Source organism: Pongo abelii, chromosome 12 (assembly GCF_028885655.2).
Source record: "Pongo abelii isolate AG06213 chromosome 12, NHGRI_mPonAbe1-v2.0_pri, whole genome shotgun sequence".
NCBI classification, from domain to species: Eukaryota; Metazoa; Chordata; class Mammalia; order Primates; family Hominidae; genus Pongo; species Pongo abelii.
This window is the reverse complement of record NC_071997.2, coordinates 45,604,210-45,630,148: the sequence shown is the minus strand read 5'-3', so window position 1 is coordinate 45,630,148 and position 25,939 is coordinate 45,604,210. Positions and strand designations below refer to the sequence as shown.

The window sequence follows — 25,939 nt, the reverse complement described above, 5'->3', positions numbered from 1 at the left end:
CAGTGTCTATAAGGACTGACACTGGCCTTCTGTGGCCTGTTGACCTCATTCCCCTTCACTCACCCTCCTGCAGCCACTCTGGTCTCCATGGGGCATGCCAGGCACACTCCTGCCTTACAGCATGGGCTGGCCCCTCTGCCAGGAATGCTCTTTCCACAGTTACCCACATGGCTTGTTCTCTCACATCCTCAGGTCTCTGCCCAGAGGTCCACCTTCTCACCTAGGAGCCTGTTCTTAGCTTTATTTTTCTTCATAGCACTTTTTACCTTCTGACATTCTGTGCAATAGACTAATTTACTTTTTGCCATATCCCTACTAGCTTCTAAGTTCCAGGAGGGGAAGATTTTTTTCTGTTTTATTAATTATGGCATACCTAGTGCCTAGAAACAAGGCCAAGCACATAGTAGGTGTTCAGTAAGTCTATACCTATTTCTCCACTATATCTGAGAAATACTAAATTAAGCTGTAAGTATCCTTGGACTGGACTCGCATCGGAACTAAAACAGCTTTCCTATCAGTCTCCTATCTCATGGATAGTGTCATCATCTACTCCATGGCTCAAGCCAGAAAGCTGGGAATCATCCTGGATTCCTCCTATACTTTCAGCTCCTCTCTAAGCATCACCAAGTCCTGATGATTGTTCCTCATTGTTTTCCAGTCCCTTCTATGTCCTTCCACCCTGACTGCCACTAGTCTGGATTAAGCCACTATCATCTCCCCTCTAGATTAAGAAAAGTCTCCCAACTCATCTCCCTGCTGCTCTCACCTCTTCCAATTTATAGTTTATGATGTAGTTAATCAAAGGGATATTTCAGAATGCAGATATGCACAGAGATGCTTAAGCTCCCTCAATGGTTGCCCTTTACCTTAAGCATATGGTTCATATTCCTTAACATGGCTTAAAAAACCCTTTCCATCTGGGCACCATCTAACTCTTTAGCCTCTTTTCTGTAGGCCTACATGCTCTTCCCATGGTATTAAATACTCTCTACATCTCCTCTTTGCCTGGTTTACAGATTTGGTGTCACTTCTTCCAGAAGGCTGGAGCTTCGACAGAACACTGTACTTCCCTATCATAGCATCCACCACCCACTTTGTCGACTACTCCCACACCCCACCTCACTTACTCACCCTATTCTGTGAGTCCTGCAAGAACGATAATGAAGGCTTGGTGCTCAGCCCAGTCTCAGGGAGTGAGAGATGGCATTGGAGCTGTGTCTCAAAGGCAAGCAGGAATTAGGCTTTGGAGAAGGGACGGGTATTCTGGGTTCTCAGTAAAGCATGAGAAAAATCATGAAATCAAGAAACAGCAGCACAGGGATGCAGAAGTACAGCTATGTTCACATTAATCAAGGTTAATATGAGCAGAGGAGGAACAAGTGGGGAGAGGGACAGAGGAGCTCAAAAGCCATCCAGGGTCTTTAGATTGTTCTTTCCAGCCACTGAAGGGTTTTTGCTATGGTCAGATTACACTTCAGGAGGACCACTCTGGTAGTTTTGAGGATGACACATAGGAGGTCAGGGGAGCAGTGAGGGGATTCCACTTCCCTAGAGTACATCATGCATGGTGACTATGTCCTCTAATCTTCTTTGTCATTGGTTGTAACAGCCAAAACAAGCTTTCGGTTTCAATAATAAGCCAATAATATGCTTAAGTTTTTATGGAGGTGAGAAAATAGTCATAGTAATTTTTCTGTTGGAGAAATATTTAAGGTAATCTCTGAATTACTTCATTTTTCATGATACTTCCCCAGTTTTCCAAGGTTAGGTTTTCTACAGCTCTTGTTAAACCAGGAACTAGAAGGATGAAACTCAAAGAATGGATAAAATCAGTTTTAATTTATTGGGGCTTTGTGATAAGAAATGGGAAGAATGCCTCTCTGACTTTAGGCAAATAAGATAGAGTTCAGAAAAACTCTAGACCAAAATAATCTATCAGACTTAAAAAAATTCATTGATGGTTTTCACCATGAATTTTCTTAACACAATCTCACTTTTATTAACCCCTTGATCTTACCAGTTCAACTGTGAGCTCCTGGATAGTTTAAGAGTTATGACTCGTTGTACCTTACATACATGTTTCATATTTCACAAAGTGAACCATCTCTTTCTTGATCTATTTGGATAATTTTTCTTATTCTTCAAAGGAACATGCTGTACTACTTTGCTATTTTTAAATCAATTTTATAAATACTGTGATGGAATATGTAGGCAAAATATGCATAACTAAACAACCTCTTTTCTTTCATTAAAATATTTTCATATCTGCCTATCTATCTAATGTATGTTATTTTATCTAACCCTATGTGGTAGGTGTTAGTGGAATAATTTTATCTTTGAGAAAACCAAGCCCCAATCAAATTAGATAATGTGCTCAATCATCCAGTAAGTGACAAAGCTAGGGCACAAATCAGGGCTTGTGAGTCAAGCCTTGTTCTTTCCATTGTGCAATTGCCTCTCCTTGTGTCTATTATTCTACTAGTGCAATTAAAAGCCTACAGCAACACCATGAATAGCACCAAAAGAAAGACCCCTCACCCCCAGGAAAGATCTTAAAGGCTAAAAGGACTCTGTGGGAGATAAACCTGATGACAAAAGTAGAGATCTGAGGGGGCAAGACCCAGAAGCACAGCTGATTGTGGGTATTTTGAGATACAGATGAGAAAGCTTTGCAGAGTCTTTGAAACACCTCTCATATCCTACTATTATAGTCCACACCTAAGGCAGAGCCATTATGTTGGATTTATGTTTATTTCACAGGTCATCATCACTTTACTGCCTGTTTTACTCTTATTTTAGATCTATAAGCCCTTCGATACTTGATTAGAAGACAGCGATATGAAAAATAAAATGAGTTATTTAAAAATTCTTAATTTTCTTTGAGTACCTTTATGGTTTTTTTTTTTTTCCTAGTTTCTCTGACCTTCTGGTATAAAGTGTGAGGTAGGGATTCAACTTCACCTGTTTTCACATGACTACTCAATTTGTGTTGTGGGACTATTTGTCCTATTTGTAGCCACCCAGTGTCATTTGAATCATATTTCTATACTTGTGGATGTTCTAAAATTGTATTCTGTCTCATCAAAGTAAGGCAGATACAAAGTCAATTCCCCAGCTTCTCTTGTGGCTCTGAAGAAGGTGCATGACCTAGGTTTCATCAACTAGATATGCATTCATGAAATCTTGATTTGGGAAAAAACATCATGAGAAGGCAGGTACTACCAAACATAGTTCCTGAAAAGGGTGATGAAGCACAGCAGAAAAATATGGAGAAGTTAGCAACAGCAACAGCACAACTATGGTGTGAAGTATGTTGCCAGCACCAGAATGCTGCAGTCATTCCTTTGAATAGTTGGACAGGCTAATTCAGTTTCCAAATGCTTCACCTCAAAGCCTAACTCTCTGGCCCATCTGGAAAATTTGTAATCTATTAATAATGTTTAATATACTTATTTTCTGTTAAAACTGTCCCAGATTTTATCCTGTAATTGCAAATTAGAACCTATTAATATGTGTACTGACACCATTTATTGAATAATTTATCTTTTCCTCCACTGAGATGAATTGCACTTTTGGTGGACTTCTATTAGTTTCTGATACTGTTTCTGGAAAGATAGTATCAGGAACCAGATTTACCTTCCTGTATGAAACGACAAACAAACAGAAAAACTAGACAAAATATGTGAAACAATGGGTTTCAGACATGACATCAAGTGGGGCAGGACAGTGATCCCTAAGAAAGGCGAAGCAAATAAAGTGAGCCCTATGATTACCCAAGCTTACTTTCTTTTTGTTTTTTTTTTCCCTCCCTTCCTCAGATCCTCAGTTCCATCATGGAGCAATTTACTTTCTTGAGAGAGTTTTCAGGCCACAGTGTAGTATGCAGGAACTCAGGCAAGACCTGGAGGTCTCTCTGAATTGAATAGAGTTGGGAGATTGGGAAGTCTAAGGCACCTAGAGTTCACACACACAGTGGCACAGGGGAAAGAGTTGCACAAAGAGAAAGTTCTAGATTCTGTAAAAGATTCACCTTGTCATCAGCTAAATACTGATCACAGTATGCAAGTAAACTACTCAAAGCTAGAGACATAACTGTCTCAATGGAATGTAGTCAGCAGAGCTCACAGAAGGCTAGGAATAGTCCGTGGTTATACCAGGCAGAGTGAAAAACATCATAACTCAGGGGGCGTTGGGTAGAGTCCTCTGAAGGGAAAAACAAGCCCTAAACTAATTGCCTCAACAGCATGGTAAAGTTAGCCCTATTGTAATAGCTGCTTGTCCCAGTTAACAAAGTGAAAAAGAAGTCTCAAAAGGATCAAACTGTTTTTACATAACTTAGCTGCATCTCATAACAAAGCTCAGTAATATTTGAAGGAATATAAGAATATCCAGCACCCAGCAGAGTGAAATTCACAATATCTGGCATCTGATCAAAAATTATGAGACATACTATGCAAAATGTGGAGGAAAAAAGATCAGTCAATTGAAACAGACCAAGAAATGTCAAAGAGGGTAGAATTAGTAGACATGGGTATAAAAACAATTATTATAAATATATCTTATATGATCAAGAAGATAGAGGAAAGCATGAGCATATGAAGGAGAGACAAGGAAAATGACCCAAACCGTACTTCTATAGATGACAAAAACCAATGTCTGTAATGAAAAATACCAAGGAAGGGATTAGCAGCAGATTAGACATTATAGAAGAAAAAAATTAGGAAACTTGAAGCCAGAGCAACAAAAAATAATCCAAAATAAAACACGTAGGGTAAAAAGACTGAAAGATAATTTAACAGAACATCAAAGAGCTGTGGGACAACTTCAAATGGTCTAATCTATATCCAATATGAGTAACAAAAGGAAATGAGAGAGGAGAAAACAAACAATATTAAAGAACCCAAAGATTTTCAAATCATTTGAAAATAAAAAACCTACAGGTCCAAGAAAATCAATAATTTCAAGCATAAAAGCATGAATAAGACTATCTCTAGGCATATATAAGCAAATTGCCTAAACTCACCAGCACACATACACTACAATAAATATTAAAGAAAGTCCTTCAGGCAGAAGGAAAAGGACACCAGATAGAAATCTGGATCTACGTAAAGGAATGAAAAACATCACAAATGGTAACTACATGGATAAATAGATAAGACTTTTTCTCATTATCTTATTCTCTTAATAGACAATTGACTTTAAACAAAAATAATAAAAATGTATTTTGGAGTTTATGACATTTGTGAAAGTAAAATGCAAAACAAGTATATCATAAAGGACTGAAAATGGCAGAGTAAGGAAGTTCAAGACTGTGTCTGTCTTCTAAAGTAATGATTAAGTTAGTGAGAGCTGTCATAATCAACTTTTACAGAAATCTGGAACATAATAAAAAACTTAACAACCAGGGGATGCTAAATGAAGAAAGAAGCAGCTACATTTTAGTAAGGGAGCATTGTAGCATTTTAACTTACCCGCCTACAAAATCCACTCTCCAGATCATCAGCAGCAGCCACTAAAGAAGTCTTAACACATTTTAAAAGATTGAAATTATATAAGATATCTTTTTGACCACAGTAGAATTAAACCAGAAATCATTAACAGAAAGAAGACTAGAAAATTCACAAAGTATAAATTAAACAACACAGTCTTAACTAATGAGTCAAAGAAGAATCACAAGGGAAGTTAGAATATATCTTGAGGCAAAGGAAAATAAAAACACAACATAACAAAACTTATGAGATCCAGCAAAAACAGTGCTCAGAGGGAAATTCATACCTGAAACATGGCATTAAAAAAAAGACAAAGATCTTAAATCAATAATTTAACTGTATACCTTAGGAAACTAGTAAAAGGAGAACAAAGTCCAAAGCTAGGAAATGAAGGAAGTAATAAAAATTGAAGATAAATGCAACAGAGATTAGAAAAATAATAGAGTTAATGACCCCCAAAGTTGATTCTTTCAATATCAACAAAATTGACAAACATTTAGCTAGACTGATCAAGAAAAAAAGAGAAAAGTCTCAAATTACTAAAATTGGAAATGAAAGTGGAGATATTACTATGAACCTTATAACAATAAAAATATTATAAGAGAATACTATGAACAATTGTATACCAACAAATTAGATAACATAGATGAAATGGAAAATTCCTAAAAACATACAAACCACTAAAACTCATGAAGAAGAAATAGAATATCTGAACAGATCTATGAGTGAAGAGACTGTAATCTCTTAATCAGTAATCAAAAACCTCCCAGCAAAGAAAACTACAAGACTATATGGCATCAATGGTGAATTCTATCTGGTTTCTTTAAGTATATTGTCTTGCTTTGTCTTGTTTTTTCTTTTCAGGTATTTGTGCCCTGTCTTTGAATGCCAAGCATTTAAAATTCTTTTCTACTATGGGTATGTATGTGCCCAGGTTTTTCTCTAGTTATGCTCTGCTCACCTGCTAAGTCTGCCTGGTATATTTGCTGATCTCATAGATACGCTGGTATTTCTTGTCCCTCCTAGCCATGCCTGGTCATGTTCAATGTGCCAAAATGGATCCTGGACGACACAAACAGAGAAAAAGGCAAGGAATCAGGTAATCAAAGAACTATGCAAAAAAGGATGTTGCTTCAGAATATAGAAGGTTAGAGGAATTGAGAAGGAATATGTGAGCAATAGATTTAAACTGTCCAAGGTCAGCACAATATTTATTGAGCAACAACAGTGTGCTAGTAACTATAGATTCAAAGGAAAATAATACAGGATTGAAAAGCCAAAGCACAATCTTAGAATAAGAAGACAGGCAAGCCCAGTTCAGATGCAGGGAATACAAAAAGATTAGGGTCAAAGTTGAGTCAAAGGCAAGTTCATCAGAGATCATGTTCATCTAAGGACTAAGAGTTTCAAGTAGTGGATCAGAGTCAGCCCGGCTGTTATCAGAGGAGTAATAAAAGTAAACAAGAGACTGCTGCCTCTACTCTGGATGTAGAAAGCTTCAAGATAATATTGTTCTAACTGTAATAATGAGAATGAGTTAAGTATGTACAGAAGCATAGCTATTTTAAGCCCCTTAGAGAGCTTGCAAAGAAACCTAATGAATGAAAATCCAAGAACTGACAAGCCCTCCTAGGAAAGAATGGACCCATGGTGAAGCAGCAACTTCAGCAGAAGAAAATATTCATAGATATATGCAATAACAAAGCAGCTGAGGCTGGGGGCAGTGGCTCATGCCTGTAATCCCGGCACTTTGGGAGGCTGAGATGAAAGGATCACTTGAGCCCAGGAATTCGAAACTAGCCTGGGCAACATAGCGAGACATCATCTCTATTAAAAATAATAATAATAATAAATTTAAAAAGAAAAAAACAGCTGAATCTTTAATGCAATTGTAATGATGGAATGTGGGACAGTTTCGAATTCCTGGACGGTGAAGACACAGGGGAGTCTGAACCAAACTGCTAACTCTTTTCCATAGGACTTTCCAATGAGTGCTCACAAAACAGGTTACGGTAAAAAACCTGAGAGACAGATGTGCTGCACCTGTTGAAGTCTGAGGGTGAAGCAAGAGAATGGAGGAGCAATCTGGGCCTTACACAGAATATGAGGGAGCAATTGCCTACCAGTGGGGAAAAGACAGATAAGCTGAGAGACAACCTCCTAGAATCAGGCAGCAGCCATTTATGGCTTGGGGGAGCTCAGCGAGATCCCCTGAGGAGCAGTCACATGGAACCTGCTGACATTTGTGCACACATCAAAAGAAGGAAGGCAAATCCTCCAGGAACTCAGACTCCAAGCCCTGCTAAAAGGACTATACATGTGCTGTAAAGACACATGTACACGTATGTTTATTGCGGCACTATTCACAATAGCAAAGACTTGGAACCAACCCAAATGTCCAACAATGATAGACTGGATTAAGAAAATGTGGCACATATACACCATGGAGTACTATGCAGCCATAAAAAATGATGAGTTCATGTCCTTTGTAGGAACATGGATGAAATTGGAAATCATCATTCTCAGTAAACTATTGCAAGAACAAAAAACCAAACACCGCATGTTCTCACTCATAGGTGGGAATTGAACAATGAAAACACATGGACACGGGAAGGGGAACATCACACTCTGGGGACTGTTGTGGGGTGGGGGGAGGGGGGAGGGATAGCTTTAGGAGATATACCTAATGCTAAATGACGAGTTAATGGGTGCAGCACACCAGCATGGCACAGGTATACATATGTAACTAACCTGCACATTGTGCACATGTACCCTAAAACTTAAAGTATAATAATAATAAAATAAAATAATAAAAAATAAAAATAATAATAAAAAAAAGAAACGTCTTGATATTAGAGGGCCGGGACTAAGGTGAAGCAAATAAGGTGAATGAGGCACTTGCCTTGGGCACAAAAGGGGGAGGCCAAAACACTCAATTAATCAATAAATAATATTTTAATGCAATATTTTAAAAATTCAGTTTGTGCAAAAAGTCCATGATGAGAAAAATATGAAAAGTTTAAAAAAGGCCTGAAGTGGTGGCTCAGGCCCATAATCCCAGCACTTTGAGGGTCCAAGGCAGGAGGACTGCTTGAGCCCAGGGGTTTGAGACCAGACTAGGCATCATAGGACGACCCTGTCTCTACAAAAATAAAAAAACAAAATAAAACAAAATTTTTTTAATTAAAAAAAAGTTTTAATAAAGACAGAAATGGTCTTACTGATTTTTCCTTCTGCTTCAGGATTCAATATTTCTTGGTATAGCCCTTACTGATCTTCTCTCTTTCTGCACCTCAGCAAATGCCTCACTTGCCTCATCTTAGTCCTGGCCTTGACCTGCTCTCAATAATTCAAAGTACGTAATAAACTGAGTCTAATTAACATATACAAAGCCCAGTCTCATTCAATTTCAGACTAGATTGTCCCAACCCACTACATTAACAGTATGACAGAAGAAGAGATACACCTTTTCTGAATGTATTATTTACCCCAAGCTCTTCTGTTATTTGACACACAGTATATGCCGATAAATTTAAGATAGATCCAATCCCCAAGCATCTGAGAACAGCTAGATGCTGCCAGACTCCAGAATCTTGATCTATAAAGTCATCAAGATGGCTGACTAGAGGTGCCCAACACTCACTTCCTCCACAAAGGACCAAAACAACAAATAACTGCACTTTGAGTAGAGTGCCTAAGAGAGAACAGTGGAGTCCAGGAAGGAAGAAACAACAACTCTCTGAAGCACAAAAAGTCAAGATGGCAGCATAGAGAGGGAAGTGCAACATCCAGCCAGGATTGGCTCAAAAGAAAGTGGGACACCCTACTGTAGGGAAAAAGTAAGCAGGAAATCCCCAGCAGCCCCCATTACCAACAGTCCTAGCCACAGGAGAACCCCACAGTCCTCATGGGCTTTGAGCACATTACCAAGAGCTTCCTGGAGTCCACATGGCAGCAATATTCCAGAAAAAAACCCATGCTAGGAAATTTCCACTCCCTAGGACCAAAGTCACTAAGGCACAGTGCCATTTTGAGAACACAGCCACTGCTAGAGTACATCCTGCTCTGGGTCTCAATAGCCGCTGCATCTTCACATTGTTGGGGACCCAACATCAACCCACAATGCCCACACAAAAGGCTTCAATGCCACTACCCCAGCTAGACCCAGCAGTACAGCCATGGCACTGGCACAATTCAAGCCCACATAGTACCATACACCCCAAGGAACAGGGAGTCCCACACAGCAGGGAGGCGGCCCCAAAGACTGAGGGAGATAATGTGTGTGTTTCCCAGGGCTTGAGAACCTCCTGCCTGGCCCCTGCCACTGCCAGCAACTCCACCCTCTGGACCAGTGGAACTGCTGAGCATGTGCCCCAGGAAATGGAAGCTAGCTTATCTAGTACCCACCACTGCCAGCAACTCTGATCCCTTGACTGGTGGAGCTGCTACATGCAGAGCTCACCTCAGGGAGTGGGGAACAAGGACCAGCTGATTTGACACCTACTTCCACTTGTGCTGCCCCTCAAACTGGCAGAGCCACCATACCTGACATGGGACACTCTTCCACCCCCAGGGCTTGAGAACTGGCTGACCTGGCAATTTCTGCCCACAGAAAAGCCACACGATTGCCTCCACAAATGCTCATAGTCTAGGCCACTCATGCACTTTCAAATACCACTGATGTTAATTATAGCCAAAGAAATCATATGGAGACTACATTGCTGTGCCCAGGCAGAAACAAAGCCAAAGCACCCTATCCAACTGACAGTATAGAATACACAGAAAAAAAAGTCCTTCCCTACAAAAGCTATTCCATAAAATTGGAAGAGGTAACTGTTCCACCAGATGTGCAAATATCAATGCAGAGACATAAGAAACACAAAAAAGCCAGGAAACATAATATCTCCAAATAAGCACAATAATTCTCCAGTAATAGACCTCCCAAAAAGGAAATCTATGAAATGTCAGAAAAGGAATTCAGAATAATGATCTTAAGGAAACTCAGCAAGACACAAGATAATACAAATAGGCAACTTGATGGAATCAGAAAAACTATTCATGATCTGAAAGACAAACTCAACAAAGAAATACATTTCATAAAAAAGAATCAGACATAAATCTTGGATCTACAGAATTCACTGATTGGAATTAAAAAAAAAACAAATGAGAGATTCAACAATAGATTGGATCAAACAGAAGAAATAATTTCTGACTCAAAGACAAGTCTTTTGAAATAACCCCATCAGACCAAAAATAATAAAAATAATAATATTAAGAATAAAGAAGGCATACAAGACTTATGGGACACCAATAAATGAACAAATTTACACATTTTGGGAGTTTCAGGAGGAGAAGAGATGGGAAAAGTCATATAAAATATATGTAATGAAATAATAAATGAAAACTTTCCAAGTCTTGGGAGAAACATAGATATCCAGATCCATGAAGCTCAGAGGTCCCTAATAGATCTAACACAAAAGGTTCTCTCTGAGGAACATTATAGTCAAACTGTCAAGAGATAATTAAAGACAACGAGATAATTCTACAAACAGCAGGAGAAAAGTGTTAAGTCACATGTACAAGAATCCCTATTAGGTTAACAGCAGATTTATCTGCAGAAACCTTACAGACCAGGAAAGAATAGAAAGATATACTGAATACTCTGGGAGAAAATCCAAACTCATTGCCAAGAATACTATATCCAGAGCAAATATCCTTCAGAAATGAAGGAAAAGTAAAGTTTCTCCCAGAGAAGCAAAATCTGAAGGAATTCATCACCAGTAAGCTGGCCTTACAAGAAATGCTTAAGAAAGTCCTACATCTTGAAGTGAAAAGATGATAATTAACACCATGACACATGGGAGTAGAAAACTTAGTGGTAGAGCAGATGCACAAATGAGAAAGAGAAGAGAATAAAACCTCATCACTGTAGAAAACCACCAAACTGCAAAGATAAACAAAAAAAGAGGACAAAAAATCAAAAACAAAATATATACAAAACAACCAAAAAACAATTAACCAAATGAGAGGAGTTAGTCCTTACCTATCAATAATAACTTTCAATGTAAATAGATTAAATTCTCCAATTAAAAGGTATAGATTGGCTGAAGGGATTTTTAAAAGGCCAAACTATTATATAACATATGCTGCCTTCGAGAAATTCACTTCACCTGTAAAGACACATACAGACTAACAGCAAAAGTATGAAAGAAAGATATTATACACAAATGTAAATCCAGAAGAACCAGGAGTAGCTATACATATATCAGATAAAATAGACTTTAAGTCAAAAACTAAAAGAATACAAAGAAGGCCATTCTATAATGATAAAAGGACTAATTCAAAAAGAAGACGTAACAGTTGTAAATATACATATGCACCCAACACTGGAGCTTACAGTTATATGAAGCAAATATTATTATATATTATATATAAAGGGAGAGATAGACTCCAATGCAATAATAGTTGAAGGCTTTAATATCCCAGTCTCAACATTGGACAGATCATCTACACAGAAAATCAACAAAGAAACATTAAATTTAAACTGCACAATAGGGTCAGGCATGGTGGCTTACACCTGTAATCCCAGCATTTTGGGTGGTTGAGGCAGGCAGATCTCTTGAGCTCAGGAGTTTGAGACCAGCCTGGGCAACATGGTGAAACCCCACCTCTACAAAAAATACAAAAATTAGCTGGGTGTGGTGGCATGTGCCTGTAGTCCCAGGCACCTGGGGGGCTGAGGCGGGAGGATCACTTGAACCTGGGAGGTTGAGGCTGCAGTGAGTCATGATTGTGCCACCTTAATCCAGCCCGGGCAACAGAGCAAGACTCTGTTTCAAAAATAAATAAATAAACTGCACAATAGACTGAATGGACCTAACAGTTATTTACAGAACATTGCATTCAAAAGATAAAGAATACACATTCTTCTCATCACCCATGGAACATTCTTCAGTATAGAACAGATGTCAGGCCATGAAACAAGTCAACCAATCTTTAAAAATTGAAATTATATCGACTATTTTTTTCTGACCACAATATAACAAACTTAGAAATCAAAGACAAGAGGAACTTTTAAAAGTGTACAAATGCACGGAAATTAATGCTCTTAAACAATGCTCTTAAACAATGCTCTTAAACATGCTCTTAAACAACCAATGAATCAATGAAGACAATAAGAAGCAAATTTAAATATTTTTTGAAACAAATGAAAATGGAAATACAACATACCAAAACATATGGGATACGACAACAACAGTACTAAGAGGGAATTCATAGCAATAAATGCTTATATCAAAAAAGTAGAAAGGTTTCAAATAAACAATCTAATGAAGGACCCCAAGAAACTAGAAAAGCAAGAACCAAACCCAAAATCACAGAAGGAAAGAAATGATAAAGATCAGAGCAGAAATAAATGAAATAGAGACTAAAACAAAACTAGAAAGCATCAACAAAATGAAAAGTTTGTTTTTTGGAAAGACAAAATTAACAAACCATTAGCTAGACAAAGAAAAAAGAAGACTCAAAATAAATAAAACCAGAAATAAAAAGGAATATTACAACTGATGCCAGAGATATATAAAGGATTATTAGAGACTATTATGAACAACTATATGCCAACAAATTGGAAAATATAGAGAAAACAGATAAATTCCTGAACATATACAACCTACCACAACTGAACCAAGAAGAAATAGAAAACCTGCACAGATGAATAATGAATAATGAATAATGAGACTAAAACAGTAATAAAAAGCCTCTCAACAAAGAAAATCCCAGGACTGGATGGCTTCACTGATGAATTCTATAAAATATTTAAAGAAGAACTAATACCAATTCTTCTCAAACTATTCCAAAAAATTGAAGAGGAGGAAATTCTTGCTAACTCATTTCACAATGCCAGCATTACCCTGATACCAAGACCAGCAAGAATGCAACAACAACAAAAGAAAACTGCAGGCTAATATCCTTGATGAACATAGATGTGAACCTCATTAACGAAATACTGGCAAACCAAATTCATCAGCACATCCAAAAGATTATATATCATGGTCAAGTAGGAGATTTATCCCAGTGATGCAAGGAAGGCTTAGCATATGCACATCAATAAATATGATACACCACATTAACAGAATGGAAAAAAACACATATGACCATCTCAATAGATGCAGAAAAGCATTTGATAAAATTCAATATCTCTCCATGATAAAAACTATAAAGAACTTAGGTATGGAGGGAACATACCTCAAAACAATAAAGGCCACATATAACAAACCGACAGCCTACATCATACTGAGTGAAGAAAAGTTGAAAGCTTTTTCTCTAAGAACTAGAACAAGACAAACATTCCCACACCACTTGTATTCAACATACTACTGGAAGCCGTAGCCCAGGCCAGAGGAATTATGCAAGAGAAAGAAAGGGCATTCAAATTGGAAAAGAGAAAGTCAAAATGTCCTGTGTGCAGATGACATGATTTATACATAAAAAAATCAAGACTCCAACAAAAAGCTCTTAGAACCGATAAATTCAGTAAAGTTGGAGGATATAAAATCAATCCACAAAAATATGAAAAATCAAAAATGAAGGTGAGGTTGGGTGCAGTGGCTAACACCTGTAATCCCAACGCTTTGTGAGGCCAAGGTAGGAGGATCACTTGAGGCCAGGAGTTTCAGACTAGCCTGGACAACATAGCAAGATCCTGTCTCTAAAAAAATGAAGGTGAAATTAAAACCTATTGAATAGATGAAAGCTGAAATAATTTATCTCCGGCAGGTCTCAACTTCAAGATATACTAAAATAAGTTCATTAGAGTAAAATAAGAGTTAGACTTTACCTGAAAGCTGCAAAAATTAATAGTTTAGATTTATGTACAATAAACTTATTTAAACTTATTCCATAAGAACAAAAATTAGGACAACTTATTTGAAAACAAAGATGAAGTCTCATCTTCCAATTGACTTTCTCATTAGTTTCTTCCAGAGTAAGGTCTCAAAGTGGTGACTGACACTTTTTTCATAATGAACCCTTTCACAACATTGTATAGCCTGTGGTAAGTACAAAGGGAAAGGAAGACATATTTAAGAGCTTTACTATCAGTATTAACTCTTCCTAGTTCAATTGTGTTCGTTTTTTGTCTATTAAGTTAAAATACAAACCAACATTGATATTCACTTTCCAATATGTTAAAACGTAATGTTACTTATGAAAAATATTTTTCATGTAATTGTGTTATGTCTTGTATATATACCTCAAAGTCAAATCAATAACTTTCATGTATGTTCTAAAACAACATAAACAACACAAAATTAATAATATCCTTAATTATAAACATAGTAAGATGTTTTGCCATTGCTGCTAAATGCCATTTTGTACTTCTTTGCTTGTGCTCTCTGTATTGTATTAGACAACTCCCAGTGCTGTTGAACTGCTCTTATTTTAAAAAACAAAACAAGAAAAAACCTTGACATTGCATACATTTTTTGGTTAATCAAATCATATACATAGAAACACGTAATGCAACTGAGTTGAATATATATCAAATTCTTGACTTAGTATTACCAATGAGCAGAAATGCACAGTGAGCAACTATTTTATTATTCCCTTTATTTGTCCTTACTGATATCTAAATTACTGAAAAAGGTATGAATCTATTTCTTAAGGCTGATTAGGCTGAAGGGAAATTATATCAGATGGAAGTCTGGTTTTTCAGGAAGAGATGCAGAAAGAGTAAAAATGTCGGAAAATATAAAGAGCAGAAAAGGAAAACAAATGAAACACTAAGAAGTATATTTAAACCCAAACATATTCATCGTATCCAAGAACTGAAAACAGTCCAGACATCCATCAACAAAGCATGGATATACTGGCTGGGCACTGTGGCTCACACCTGTAATCCCGGCACTTTGGGAGGCCGAGGCAGGCGGATCACCTGAGGTTAGGAGTTCGAGATTAGCCTGGCCAACATGGTGAAACCCCATCTCTACTAAAAAACTACAAAAACTAGTCAGGCATGGTGGCATGCCCCTGTAGTCCCAGCTACTTGGGAGGCTGAGGCTGAGGGAGGAGAATTGGTGGAACCGCGGAGGCAGAGATTGCAGTGAGCTGAGATCACGCCACTGTACTCTAGCCTGGGCAACAGAGCAAGACGCTGTCTCAAAATAAAACAAAACAAGGGTGGACATACAAACTGTGGCATATTCAGACATCGAGATACTACCCAGCAATGAAAAGCAACAAAATTCCTATAGATGTGATCACCTGGATGAATCTCAAAAACACGTTGAGTAAAGGAAGCTAGACACAAAAGAGTATATACTGTATTACTGCATTTAAATTAAACAACAGGCAAAGGTAATTTATGATGATAGAAACTGGAACAACAGTTACTCTGGGAAGGAGTACTAATATAAAAAAAAGCATGAGGGAATATTTAGAGGTCATGGAAATGTTCTGTCTCAGACTTCGGCAAATCTTTTCTATAAGGAGCAAAAGTATTATTATTTTTGGCTTTCAAGGACATACAGTCTCTGTTATAACTACTTAAGTTTACCACTGTAGTGTGAAATCAGCCATAGATAAAACATAAACAAATGGGTATGGCTATGTTCTATTAAAATATTCTTTATAGCTGAGTGCAGTGGCTCATGCCTGTAATCTCAGCACTTTGGGAGGCCAAGGCAGGTGGATCACTTGAGCTCAGGAGTTCAAGAGCAGCCTGGACAACATGGCGAGACTCCATCTCTATTTTTAAACAAATTATTAATAAAATAAAAATTAAAACAATATTATTTGTAGACACAAAGAATATAATAATAATATAATAATTTCTCACCAATTATATAAAATTTGAATTTTATATAATTTTAATGTGTCACAAAACATTGTACTCGCTTCCCCCTCATATAATAAAAAATGTAAAAACCACTCTTCAAATGCTGTAGAAAATTAGGCAGTGGAACAGATTTGGCCTGTGGCTGTAGTTTGCTGACCCCTGTTTTATATCTTGATGGGGTGTAGGTTATTTGGATGTATGTAATTCATAAGCTGATAAAAATGTTCACTTAAGGTCTATGCTTTTCTCTGGATATAAATTATTCCTCAACAGAAAAAGTCTTTAAAATACCCAGAGGCAAGGAGCTTAGCACTGACACTCTGGGATGACTTCATTAATTTTCACAGGTGCTTTGCATTAACAGAAATAGCATAAGACATTTAGATTTTCACATAAAACACGAGTTATTCTTGTGCTATTTCAGGGAAGCAGATTTAGGCAAAAATATTGTGCTCTAATTGTTTTGAAATTGAGAAATCAAGGTCAAGCATATTCCAAATTTTCTGTTGCCAACTTTCTTAAGGCATTTGGGAACTTCTGATGTCCTCTGGAGCTAGGGTTGACACAGCAGGTTAGTGTCAGGATTTGACTGGAATATGTACGCTGGAGCTTGGATAATTTTTACTAACCAGTGGAAGTTATTTCTGGCAATACCCAGTGGCTAAAACATATTTGTTGGCAGTTTCAATATCCTGCTGCTCAGTCCTCCATCTGTCTTGACCTCAGTGTATCCTTTGACCTTACTGCATGGTCTTCCAAGTTGAAATTCTTTTTGGCTTGTTTCCAGAATGTACCTCTCACCTGGTTCTCCTGCTGCTTCTAAGAGATCTCTTGGTCTTTTCAGTGCCCACTGCTGGTCCCTACATGAATGCCCTCCTCACCCTCCTTTGGGTCTGACATCCATGTCAGACCACTCTCCTACACACTCTCCTCCCCCTCCTCAAGCTCTGTTACTCATGCCAGGCCTTCTCCTCATGTAAACAGTCTCTTCACTCTGTTTGGGCTCCAACATACCACACTAGGCTGCCCCCATTCATGGATACCCTCCTCACCTCACTTGGCCTCTAGATAACCCAGGCTGGGTTAACCTTTTGTGTGTCTACCCTTCTCACCCCACTTGGGCTCTGACTGTCTATGCCCAGCTATTACTCCTTACTCTTTAGAGCACTAACATCCCGTGGCTGACAGCCTCTCTTTATTAACACCTATCTTGCTCTGCCCCTCCTAATGGCCTCAAGACTGAAATGTTCAGAAAGAGGAAAGGAAAGAGAAAAAAGTAGAAGACAGGAGGGAATTTTAAAATATTTTATTGGATTTTAAAATATGTAGCATTTTGAGCTACCTGGAACTTATTTTCGTGAATGTTGGTGTAGGAATCTTGGTTATATATACATTATATACTTCTTTTTTTTTTGAGACAGGGTCTTGCTCCGTCATCCAGGATGGAGTGCAGTGGCGTGATCTCAGCTCACTGCAACCTCTGCTTCCTGGGTTTAAGATTCAAGTGATTCTTCTGTCTCAGCCTCCTGAGTAGCTGGGATTATGGATGTGCACCACTACATCCAGCTAATTTTTATAGTAGCGATGGGGTCTCAGCATGTTGGCCAGGCTGGTCTCAAACTCCTGACCTGAAGTGATCTGCCACCTCAGCCTCCCAAAGTGCTGGGATTACAGGTGTAAGTCACTGTGCCCAGCTTATATATACATTTTTAATGGATAACCAATAGATCTCAAAGCATGTATTGCATAGTTTATTCTTTACACCCACTAGAAATATGTTTATCACAAACTAATTTTTAATATACACTGGGTCTGTTTGTTCTCTTCATTACTTATATATTTATGTCTTGATGTTTTTATTTGTTGTTTCATTAGAGTAGAAATGACATATTTATCAGATCATGTAAGGAGACAGAATTTTTCATCTTCTTTATACATGTCAGCAAAGTCTAACTTTCTTCATATAGGTTGTGTTCATTTCATGTATTAATTTTTAGGTATTATGTGTTTTATTATCATTAATGATTTCTATTTTTCTACTGTGTGTTCTAATTGATGCTTGCTAAGGAATAGGAATTCTTTTGATTTTCATTTGTTGATCTTTTATTGCATTATCTTTTTGACTCTTGTTTTAATTCTAATAATTTGTCACTGATGCTTTTGATTTATCTACAAATGTTTTGGGCTTTTTCTTCCATTCCAATGTTTACATTGTATTATTTTTCTTGTCTTATGACATTAGCAATTAACCTCTATTGTAACTTGAATAGTAGTGACAGCATTGGGCATCCTTATCTTGCTCCTGACTTTCATGGGAATTTTTCTAAAATTTCACAATTAAGTACAATGTTTAGGTATATTTCTGGTAGATATTCTTTACAGAGTTATAAAATTTTCTTCTCTTTATAGTTTGCTAAGAGTTATTATAATGAACGAAAATGAAGTATATAAAATTTTTGGTGTATCTTGAGATAATCATATGTATTTTCTCCTTTAATTTGTTAATGTAGCAGATTCCATTAATGAAAATTAAAAATTAAATTTTAAAAGTAACATGTGAGTACATTTACCTTATAAAATGAGAGAATCACAGGGAGTGGGGAGATTGGGGAGATGTTGGTCAAAGGACACAAAATTTCAGTTAAGAGGAATAAGTTCAAATGATCTAATGTATATCATGGTGACTACAGTTAATGACAACATATTGTATATTTGAAAATTGCTAAGAGTGGATTTTAAGTGCTCTCACCCACAAAAAAAGATGGGTATGTGAGGGAATGCATATGTAAAATAATGTGATATAGCCATTCCACAATGTATATCTGTACCAAAACATCATATTGTACACCATATAGTTTTACCTGTCAATTAAAAATAAGGTGAAAAAATGTAAATACAAAAAAAGTGTATTTATAAAAAATTAGAATTACAAATAATGTGTGTTGTCTTTGACTAACACCCCTAATTCTAGTGTGCACCCCCTAATACCAGTAACCATTACTGTAAGTTTTAATAACCATATTTAACAGAACATATATGCTGTTGTTTTTGTATGTGTATTTTGAAATAGTACCAAATGCAAATTTCTTTTTCATTCATAATGTATTTTGGTAACTATCTTTATTGGAACATCTAGCTGCTTTTACTCCTTTACAAATCCTCTACATCTTTCCAATATATGCATTCCATTCCATCTATTATTAATAATTTTATTTATTCCTTCTCCAACTGGAGTACACTTCGGTTATTTGAAAATGTTTTCTTGTTCATATGTGTGTGGCTGTTTTTCTGTGGTACATAACTTATATTCCTGGGTTTTTAGAAGGTTTAAAAACATTTTTTAAAAATTATGGGTGGTATTGAATATAAGTGTGCACTTATAATCTTCTTAGTTTTCTATGTAATTTAAAAATACTCTTAAGATCACAAGTGTTCAATGTGACTGCATGCTCTATTTAGCCCTAAGGTGACTATATGATTTTTCTCTTTTAACCTGTCATGGTGAATTTTAGTAATTTTCTAATCTTGAAGTATCTTTGTATTCATATAACACTAATTAATCATATCAATTACCTAAAAGATATGCTGCTGGATTTAATTTGCTGGTATTTTATAAAAGAATTTCCCATCTATGTTCCTAAGTGTAATTGAACCATAGTTTTTCTTTCTTATACTCTCCCGGTTCACAATTTGTGAAATGGTTTTAAAACTGTTATAAAATGCATTGGATATCTTTCCATCTTTTCTAAGCTCTGAAATAATGAATTCAACACAGAAAGAATATGTTCCTTGAGGTTCAGTAGAATTTTACCCTTAAGAGTTTTCAAATTAATATTTAATTACATAATCTAAGTTCTCCATATCTTCCTTTATATTTTAAATTTGAATTGCATATTTCTGAGATATTTGTCTTCTACTCTGATAACAAATTGTCAAATTTGTAAAATTTCTCATCATTCATAGTGTCAGCTTAGGATAGGCCATGTTTTTAGATTCGTAACAGTTCAGGAGACGATATTGTCTTCATGGACTTTATCCTTTAATATAAAATCCTTTCTCTTTTGATACTTTTAATTGTATTAATATTGCTATATTGCTTTCATTTGGCTACCATTTGATTAAATATTTTTGCCCAGTATTTTCAAGCTTCCTGTGTTGTAAGCGTTTGCTTACGGTCAATTTATAGCTGGATTGTCCTTTTATTCCCAACTGTCTTCTAAAACTTGTGAGTGAAATTAACCCATTTATATTTATTGTAAATACTGATGTTTGGACTTACTTTTCACATTAAAAACATTTTTACCATATGTTCTGGTTTCCTTTGCTTATCTTGTTCCCATTTCTGCCTTCTGTTCAGCTGGATAGGTTTTTTTCTTCTCATTTAGCAGCCCCCTTCCTTTAAATGGTCTGCAGATTATAAATCCAATTTAATTCTTCCGTGTTACTAACTTTAAAAACTTAAAATCACATTCAGAATATGTATATTGAAAATCAACGAGTTAATTTGCACCTATAATCCCTTATATGTTTCCAAACATTCTCTGATTATCCATTTCCACACTTGTAAAATGGGAGGCATGAGTTCTTCTTAAGGATTAAATGTGATGTAATGTCAAACACCAGCCTTTATGAACATGTCTTCAATTTCTTCATTCCATTTCTTTTTCATTCAATCAAAATACTTCAGGTCCAGAGCACACAATCACCTCTAAACTCCTTTGTCCTTCAAAGTCACCTTCTCTTTCATCTCTTGCATCATTCATTATGGCCTTCAACTACTTTAAATTTCTTTGTTTAAGTCTCTGAACACCTTCTCAATCCCCCTTTGGAGAAAAAAAATCCCATTATACATTGTATTTAAAGGTCTCTTTTGCTCTAAATTTAATGAACGTCATTACCCAGTAACCCCACGCCTTTCTTCATTTATCCTTCAAAATGGCGGACTTTAGACGTTCCACGATCAGCACCACGTGCGCCTGCGCCTCCCGCAGCCATTTCGCCCAGCAGCCTAAGCTCCGCGAGGCGCCTGCGCACGACCCTCTAGAGCACTGTCGCTCCTCCCTCTAGCTGAGTACGCCTGAAACCGCACGTTCTCTTCCCTTCCCTCCCCCGCTAACTCTGCACCGCCCTCACCCTTTCCTGTGAGATTCTTCCGCCAAGTGGAAGGCTCATCTTCGGTCGACAGCCTACGCACTTGAAGAACAATCCAATAGGCACTTATAGCTCAGGGTCTCGCCATTCAGTTTTATCTATGCGCCACAGCAATTTTCCTCCGGGCCCCAAAGTTGATAACCGATTTCGCGGGACTTTTTTTTGCATACTGTGAGGCAACAAATGGAAAGAATGGGCCTGTGGCGGAGGGATCACTCGCTTATTCTCTGTGTACTTTAACCTAATGGGGGTCGCCCGGGAGTCGGAAGGGGGAGGGGAAAGGGAAGAGGCAGCCAAGGAATTGTTTTTTCCTCTGGCCCCGCCCTCGCCCGGGAGGCCAATGGTGGTGGTCTGTTTCCCCCGGAGCCTCGCCCAGCTCCTGTGTCTCAGCCAATGAGCGGCGGAAGCGGCTCCGAGGGGGCGGGCCCGGGAGGCTGTGCGTGTCTTGTGAGAGCTCTTGAACCAAGTCAGTGCTGGAGTCGGCTAGGCGGCTGGAAACGGCGGCTGCCGCCGGTGACTCAGGGAGGCGGGAGGCGGGGTAAGAGCGCCGCGGCCTCGGCTGCGGGGAGAGGGGAAAGAAAGGTGAAAGAGCCGAGCGCGCGGCCCCGCCGCCCGTTGGCAGCAGCGCAGGCCCGGCAGACGGGCGCCTGGGGGTCGGGGCCGGGGAGCTGGGCGCCGGGGCGGGGCGGCGGGGCAAGTGCGGAATCGCGGGCTCGCCCACCCTCCCCGGCGGGGCCGCCCGGGGCGGGGACCCAGCCGCCCGAGACCGGCTCTGTGCACCAGGGGCCTTTTCTTTTCGGGGCTGGGGGCTGAGCACTTTCAAATCCACTCGAGCCGCAGATAATTCTTCCCTCACTCCCTCTGCGTTTGCGTTTGAGCTGTTAGAAAAGCCAAACTTGGGAGAGCGAGGGTCACGCGGCGTTGGGGCCCGGGTGTGTAGCGGGGGAGGGCGCCGGGGGGCGGGAGGGCGCAGGAGGGGGGCTTGGTGCGGGTCCGCCCGAGGCCGCGTCCTCGCGCGGGTTCGGCGCCCTCCGCCCGCCCTCTCTGCTGTCTCCGCCCGGCACCCTCCCACCGGCCGCCCCCGTCGCATTTTGTTTTTGTGTTTTTGCAGGGAGGAGCTCTTCCTGCGGGCGTGGAAACCATGGTGCTCACGCTCGGAGAAAGTTGGCCGGTATTGGTGGGGAAGCGGTTTCTCAGTCTGTCCGCAGCCGACGGCAGCGACGGCAGCCACGACAGCTGGGACGTGGAGCGCGTCGCCGAGTGGCCCTGGCTCTCCGGGACCATTCGAGCTGTCTCCCACACCGACGTTACCAAGAAGGATCTGAAGGTACAGGCGGCTCCGGGCCTCTGCCGCCGGACGTTTCGCAGTTACCTTGGTAACGCGACCATCGGTTCCCTCCTTCCGTTTTCTGAAAACGGAGACCAGAAAGTTGGCATATGATCTGAAGGTGCAGGAAGCTAGATCTTGAAAGTCTTTGGAATGGTTGTATAGAGCCGAGTTGTGTTTGGCCCACAGCTCCTGGCTGCCTGGCTTTAATAGTGGGCTTAGGGTTGTTCAGACACGCTTCATTAATGCCGGTGCTGTGTCCCACTAGGACTGTCTCATCTTTACTGCAGAGGAGGAGGAGTATTTTTGTTAGCGTTAAGTTGGGCGTGTAAGTGACGTTTGGAGTCATTAAGAATTGAGGGTTAGTGCTTGGAAGTACTTTCAGCTGGTTTTGTTTGTTTGTTCCTGTTAATTTATTCACTCAACTTTTGAAAAAACTTTCAGACTTGTTAAAAATGAAGTGAGTGTAGAGGGAGGAGCTTAAGTTCTGTTTGGCGTATTAGGGTGGGTGTTTGTCCGTATATGGTGGGTCAGGGCAGGAGTGGGTTCCTGGTTGTCTGTGATGAGCCTGTGGGTGGGTGTGGGATATGACCATATATGGAGGGATGGAGGTGGAGCTGTCCCATATATGGTATATTGGAGGACTGGCTTAGATATACTGCACTTGGACGCATGAGGGGAGGGAGAGAATTGGGAACAAGTGTGGCCAGTGATTTTTTTTTTTTAATCATTATGACACTCAGAACCTTTTTTTGTTAGATCTTTTCAAAGACAGATGAATTCTGATTGTGCTCCCTAATGGAAGTATTGGTGTGAAAGGATTGTCTGGGAACAAGCAGTGAGGAAGCCATTGTACCAACAAAGACTCCTTTGTGCAAAAATAACTGAAAAAAGGTTCCTAACAAAGACTCCAAAGTGGTGATAACTTGAAGGAAGCTTGTCAGAAGATATTTCCACCCTGCGTAGTGGATGTGTTTCAGAATCTTCACTTGGCCATCATCTTTGCTTTTTCTTAAACTATGTTCAAATAAAGGCAGCAAGTTTTAGCATTGGCAGTTGATTATATGTTGATTTCTGAAACACTGTTCATTTGAACACTTTCAGGGTGACAGTGTATGCCCAAACTGGTATTTATCTGCAAAGAGTTGTAGGAAAGGGGTATGCTGTTAGGCATGTTTTAAAGCTTCAGTGTTGTGCCTTGTCTCACGTTGAAAAGGAGTGACCGAAGAGCATTTAACCGTGTGCCAAGCACTTCACAACTATGATCTCGTTTAATCCTTATAGCACTTATTGGGGGTAGGTACTAATATTGCCCCCATTTTATGGATGAAACTACTGTGCCTGAGAGACATTAAGCATCTTGCCAAGGACACATACGTAGGAATTGACATAGCCTGTATTCTGTCAAACCCAGGAAGTTTTACTCCAGAAGCTGCCCTCTTTAACCATCGGGCCAGTGATCAAGAGCTGTGCCACAGTAGAGCTCCTGTCATAGGCTGTGAGGTTTGGTTTTTTCCTCCATTCCACTCATTCTCCTGCCAAATCAGGTTTTGATGTTTATAGAGATAATATATTGTGGTGCAAGAATGGCCAACCCTTTTGCTTTGGGCTTATAACCTTTCTGTAAGATGGGCTTTGTGTACTAGATTCAGTCGTGCTTGTTGTGGTTTATTTCGCCTGCCAAATAAAATTTTCTCTAGTGCATTTGTTTTTATGTGATTTGAATGGAAACAAGATTTTATTTAAACTTTCCAGTCTTTAGTTCTTTGGCAGATGTTGAGAGACTAGGCATTCCCTTCCCTTCTCTGGCAGTGATTGAGGACCTGTTGGGTTAGGCAGGCAATCTAGGAGGAACTTCCCATGTATATATATTTTTTAAATCTCCTCCCTCCGCCCCCAACCTTTGAGGAGGTGGTGATATCTTCATTTTCAGAATGAGGAAATAGATTTAGGAAAAGGAATCTTGTCCAGATTTGCATAATTAGCTGCTAAGGGAGGCTGCGAATCCAGATTGGGCCGAGTGTCTTCTCCACTGCACTTTGGTGCCTAACGTGAAAACAACTGGGAATTCATGTCAAAAACAATTTTGGCTAGGTTGGATTTTTGCCTTGTACACATCACAACTCAACCCTCATGTAAGATGCCAATCTCATGTCTCTTTTCTAGTCATGATTTATCACTACATTCCTTAGTTGAGTAGCAGATGTTAAGTTTGGGGGCCATGTTGCATTAAAAAAAACCAGGATTTTATTTTACCTTGATTTTAGAGTTGGGGGTCTTGTTGCCCAGGCTGGTCTGGAACTCCTGGGCTCGAAACACCAAAACCAATTTGTGCTTGGTGAGATGGAGGCAGGAACCAAGTAACTAAGGCCATGCTTACACTAGGGTTTAGGGGCATTAAGTTTTTGGCGGGTGGGATGGGGGTGGGGCGAGGGGCTGAGATGAATGTGAATAAATAACATTCAAGTAATATGTAACCATTCTTCTATTATTAGGACAAATACAAGTCTGTCTAGACTGGCTTGTTTAGATAGTTATGGATGGTATTAATGAGGCCAAGGCTTGTTAACTTTGTTTCACCTAGAGAGACTTTGTAACAAAATCACTTAGATAACAAAAAGATAATATGTCTAGTAGTTGGTTACAGAGAAGTTAAGGTGAAGACATAATAACAGTAGATAACTATGATTAAATGGTTACATCAGGATTTAGCAAAGAAAAAAATAATCATTAAATGGATATTATGTGGCGATTACTTCATTTAATCCTCACAGATATCCTAGATGGTAAACTACATTTTTAGTGTCAAAAACTGAGGCTTAAAGAAGTTAAATAGCTTGAGTTTGTCTCCAGACCTTAAACACTAGGCTTTAATATTCAGATAGAGTAAGGTTAGAGCATTTTATTTTGCTAGCCTCTATATCCCTAGCACCTAGAACACTGCTTGGCATGTAGTGTGTGCTCAACTATTTGAATGGATAAGTGAAGGAATCATAAAATTATTACCTCTCCTATGGAGAAACAGTTTAGAAAGAATCTGCTGATGAGGCAATAGCATTCTCTTCATCTGGAATAACAACAGATCTTAAGTAGATGTGGCTATAAAGACTGCTTTAATCTTATTTTTATCCTGCTCTT

At 38.8% G+C, this 25,939-nt stretch overlaps 2 protein-coding genes across 2 annotated transcripts in view; one reads left to right on the top strand and one right to left on the bottom strand.

Annotated features, from left to right (window-relative positions):
- Positions 1-17,619: 17,619 nt before the first annotated feature.
- On the bottom strand, positions 17,620-22,564 carry LOC129056423 (uncharacterized). The gene is made up of 2 exons (XM_054546708.1): positions 21,457-22,564; positions 17,620-21,146 (listed from the first exon to the last, which is right to left on the bottom strand). Exon 1 carries the CDS (start codon positions 22,562-22,564, stop codon positions 21,716-21,718), a length of 849 nt encoding a protein of 282 aa, XP_054402683.1. The 3' UTR covers positions 17,620-21,146; positions 21,457-21,715.
- The window catches only part of KDM3A (lysine demethylase 3A), a 51,011-nt gene continuing 47,051 nt past the window's right edge, over positions 21,980-25,939 (top strand). Inside the window, exons 1-2 of the mRNA XM_024242499.3 lie at positions 21,980-22,056; positions 22,586-22,801. Of these exons, the coding sequence (XP_024098267.2) occupies positions 22,616-22,801 (186 nt within the window). The 5' untranslated portion in view covers positions 21,980-22,056; positions 22,586-22,615. The remainder of the gene's footprint in view (positions 22,057-22,585; positions 22,802-25,939) is intronic.

Bases quoted from the DNA above. Each gene is read 5' to 3' on its own strand.
- LOC129056423 (XM_054546708.1), bottom strand. From the start codon at position 22,564: ATGCGACGGGGGCGGCCGGTGGGAGGGTGCCGGGCGGAGACAGCAGAG.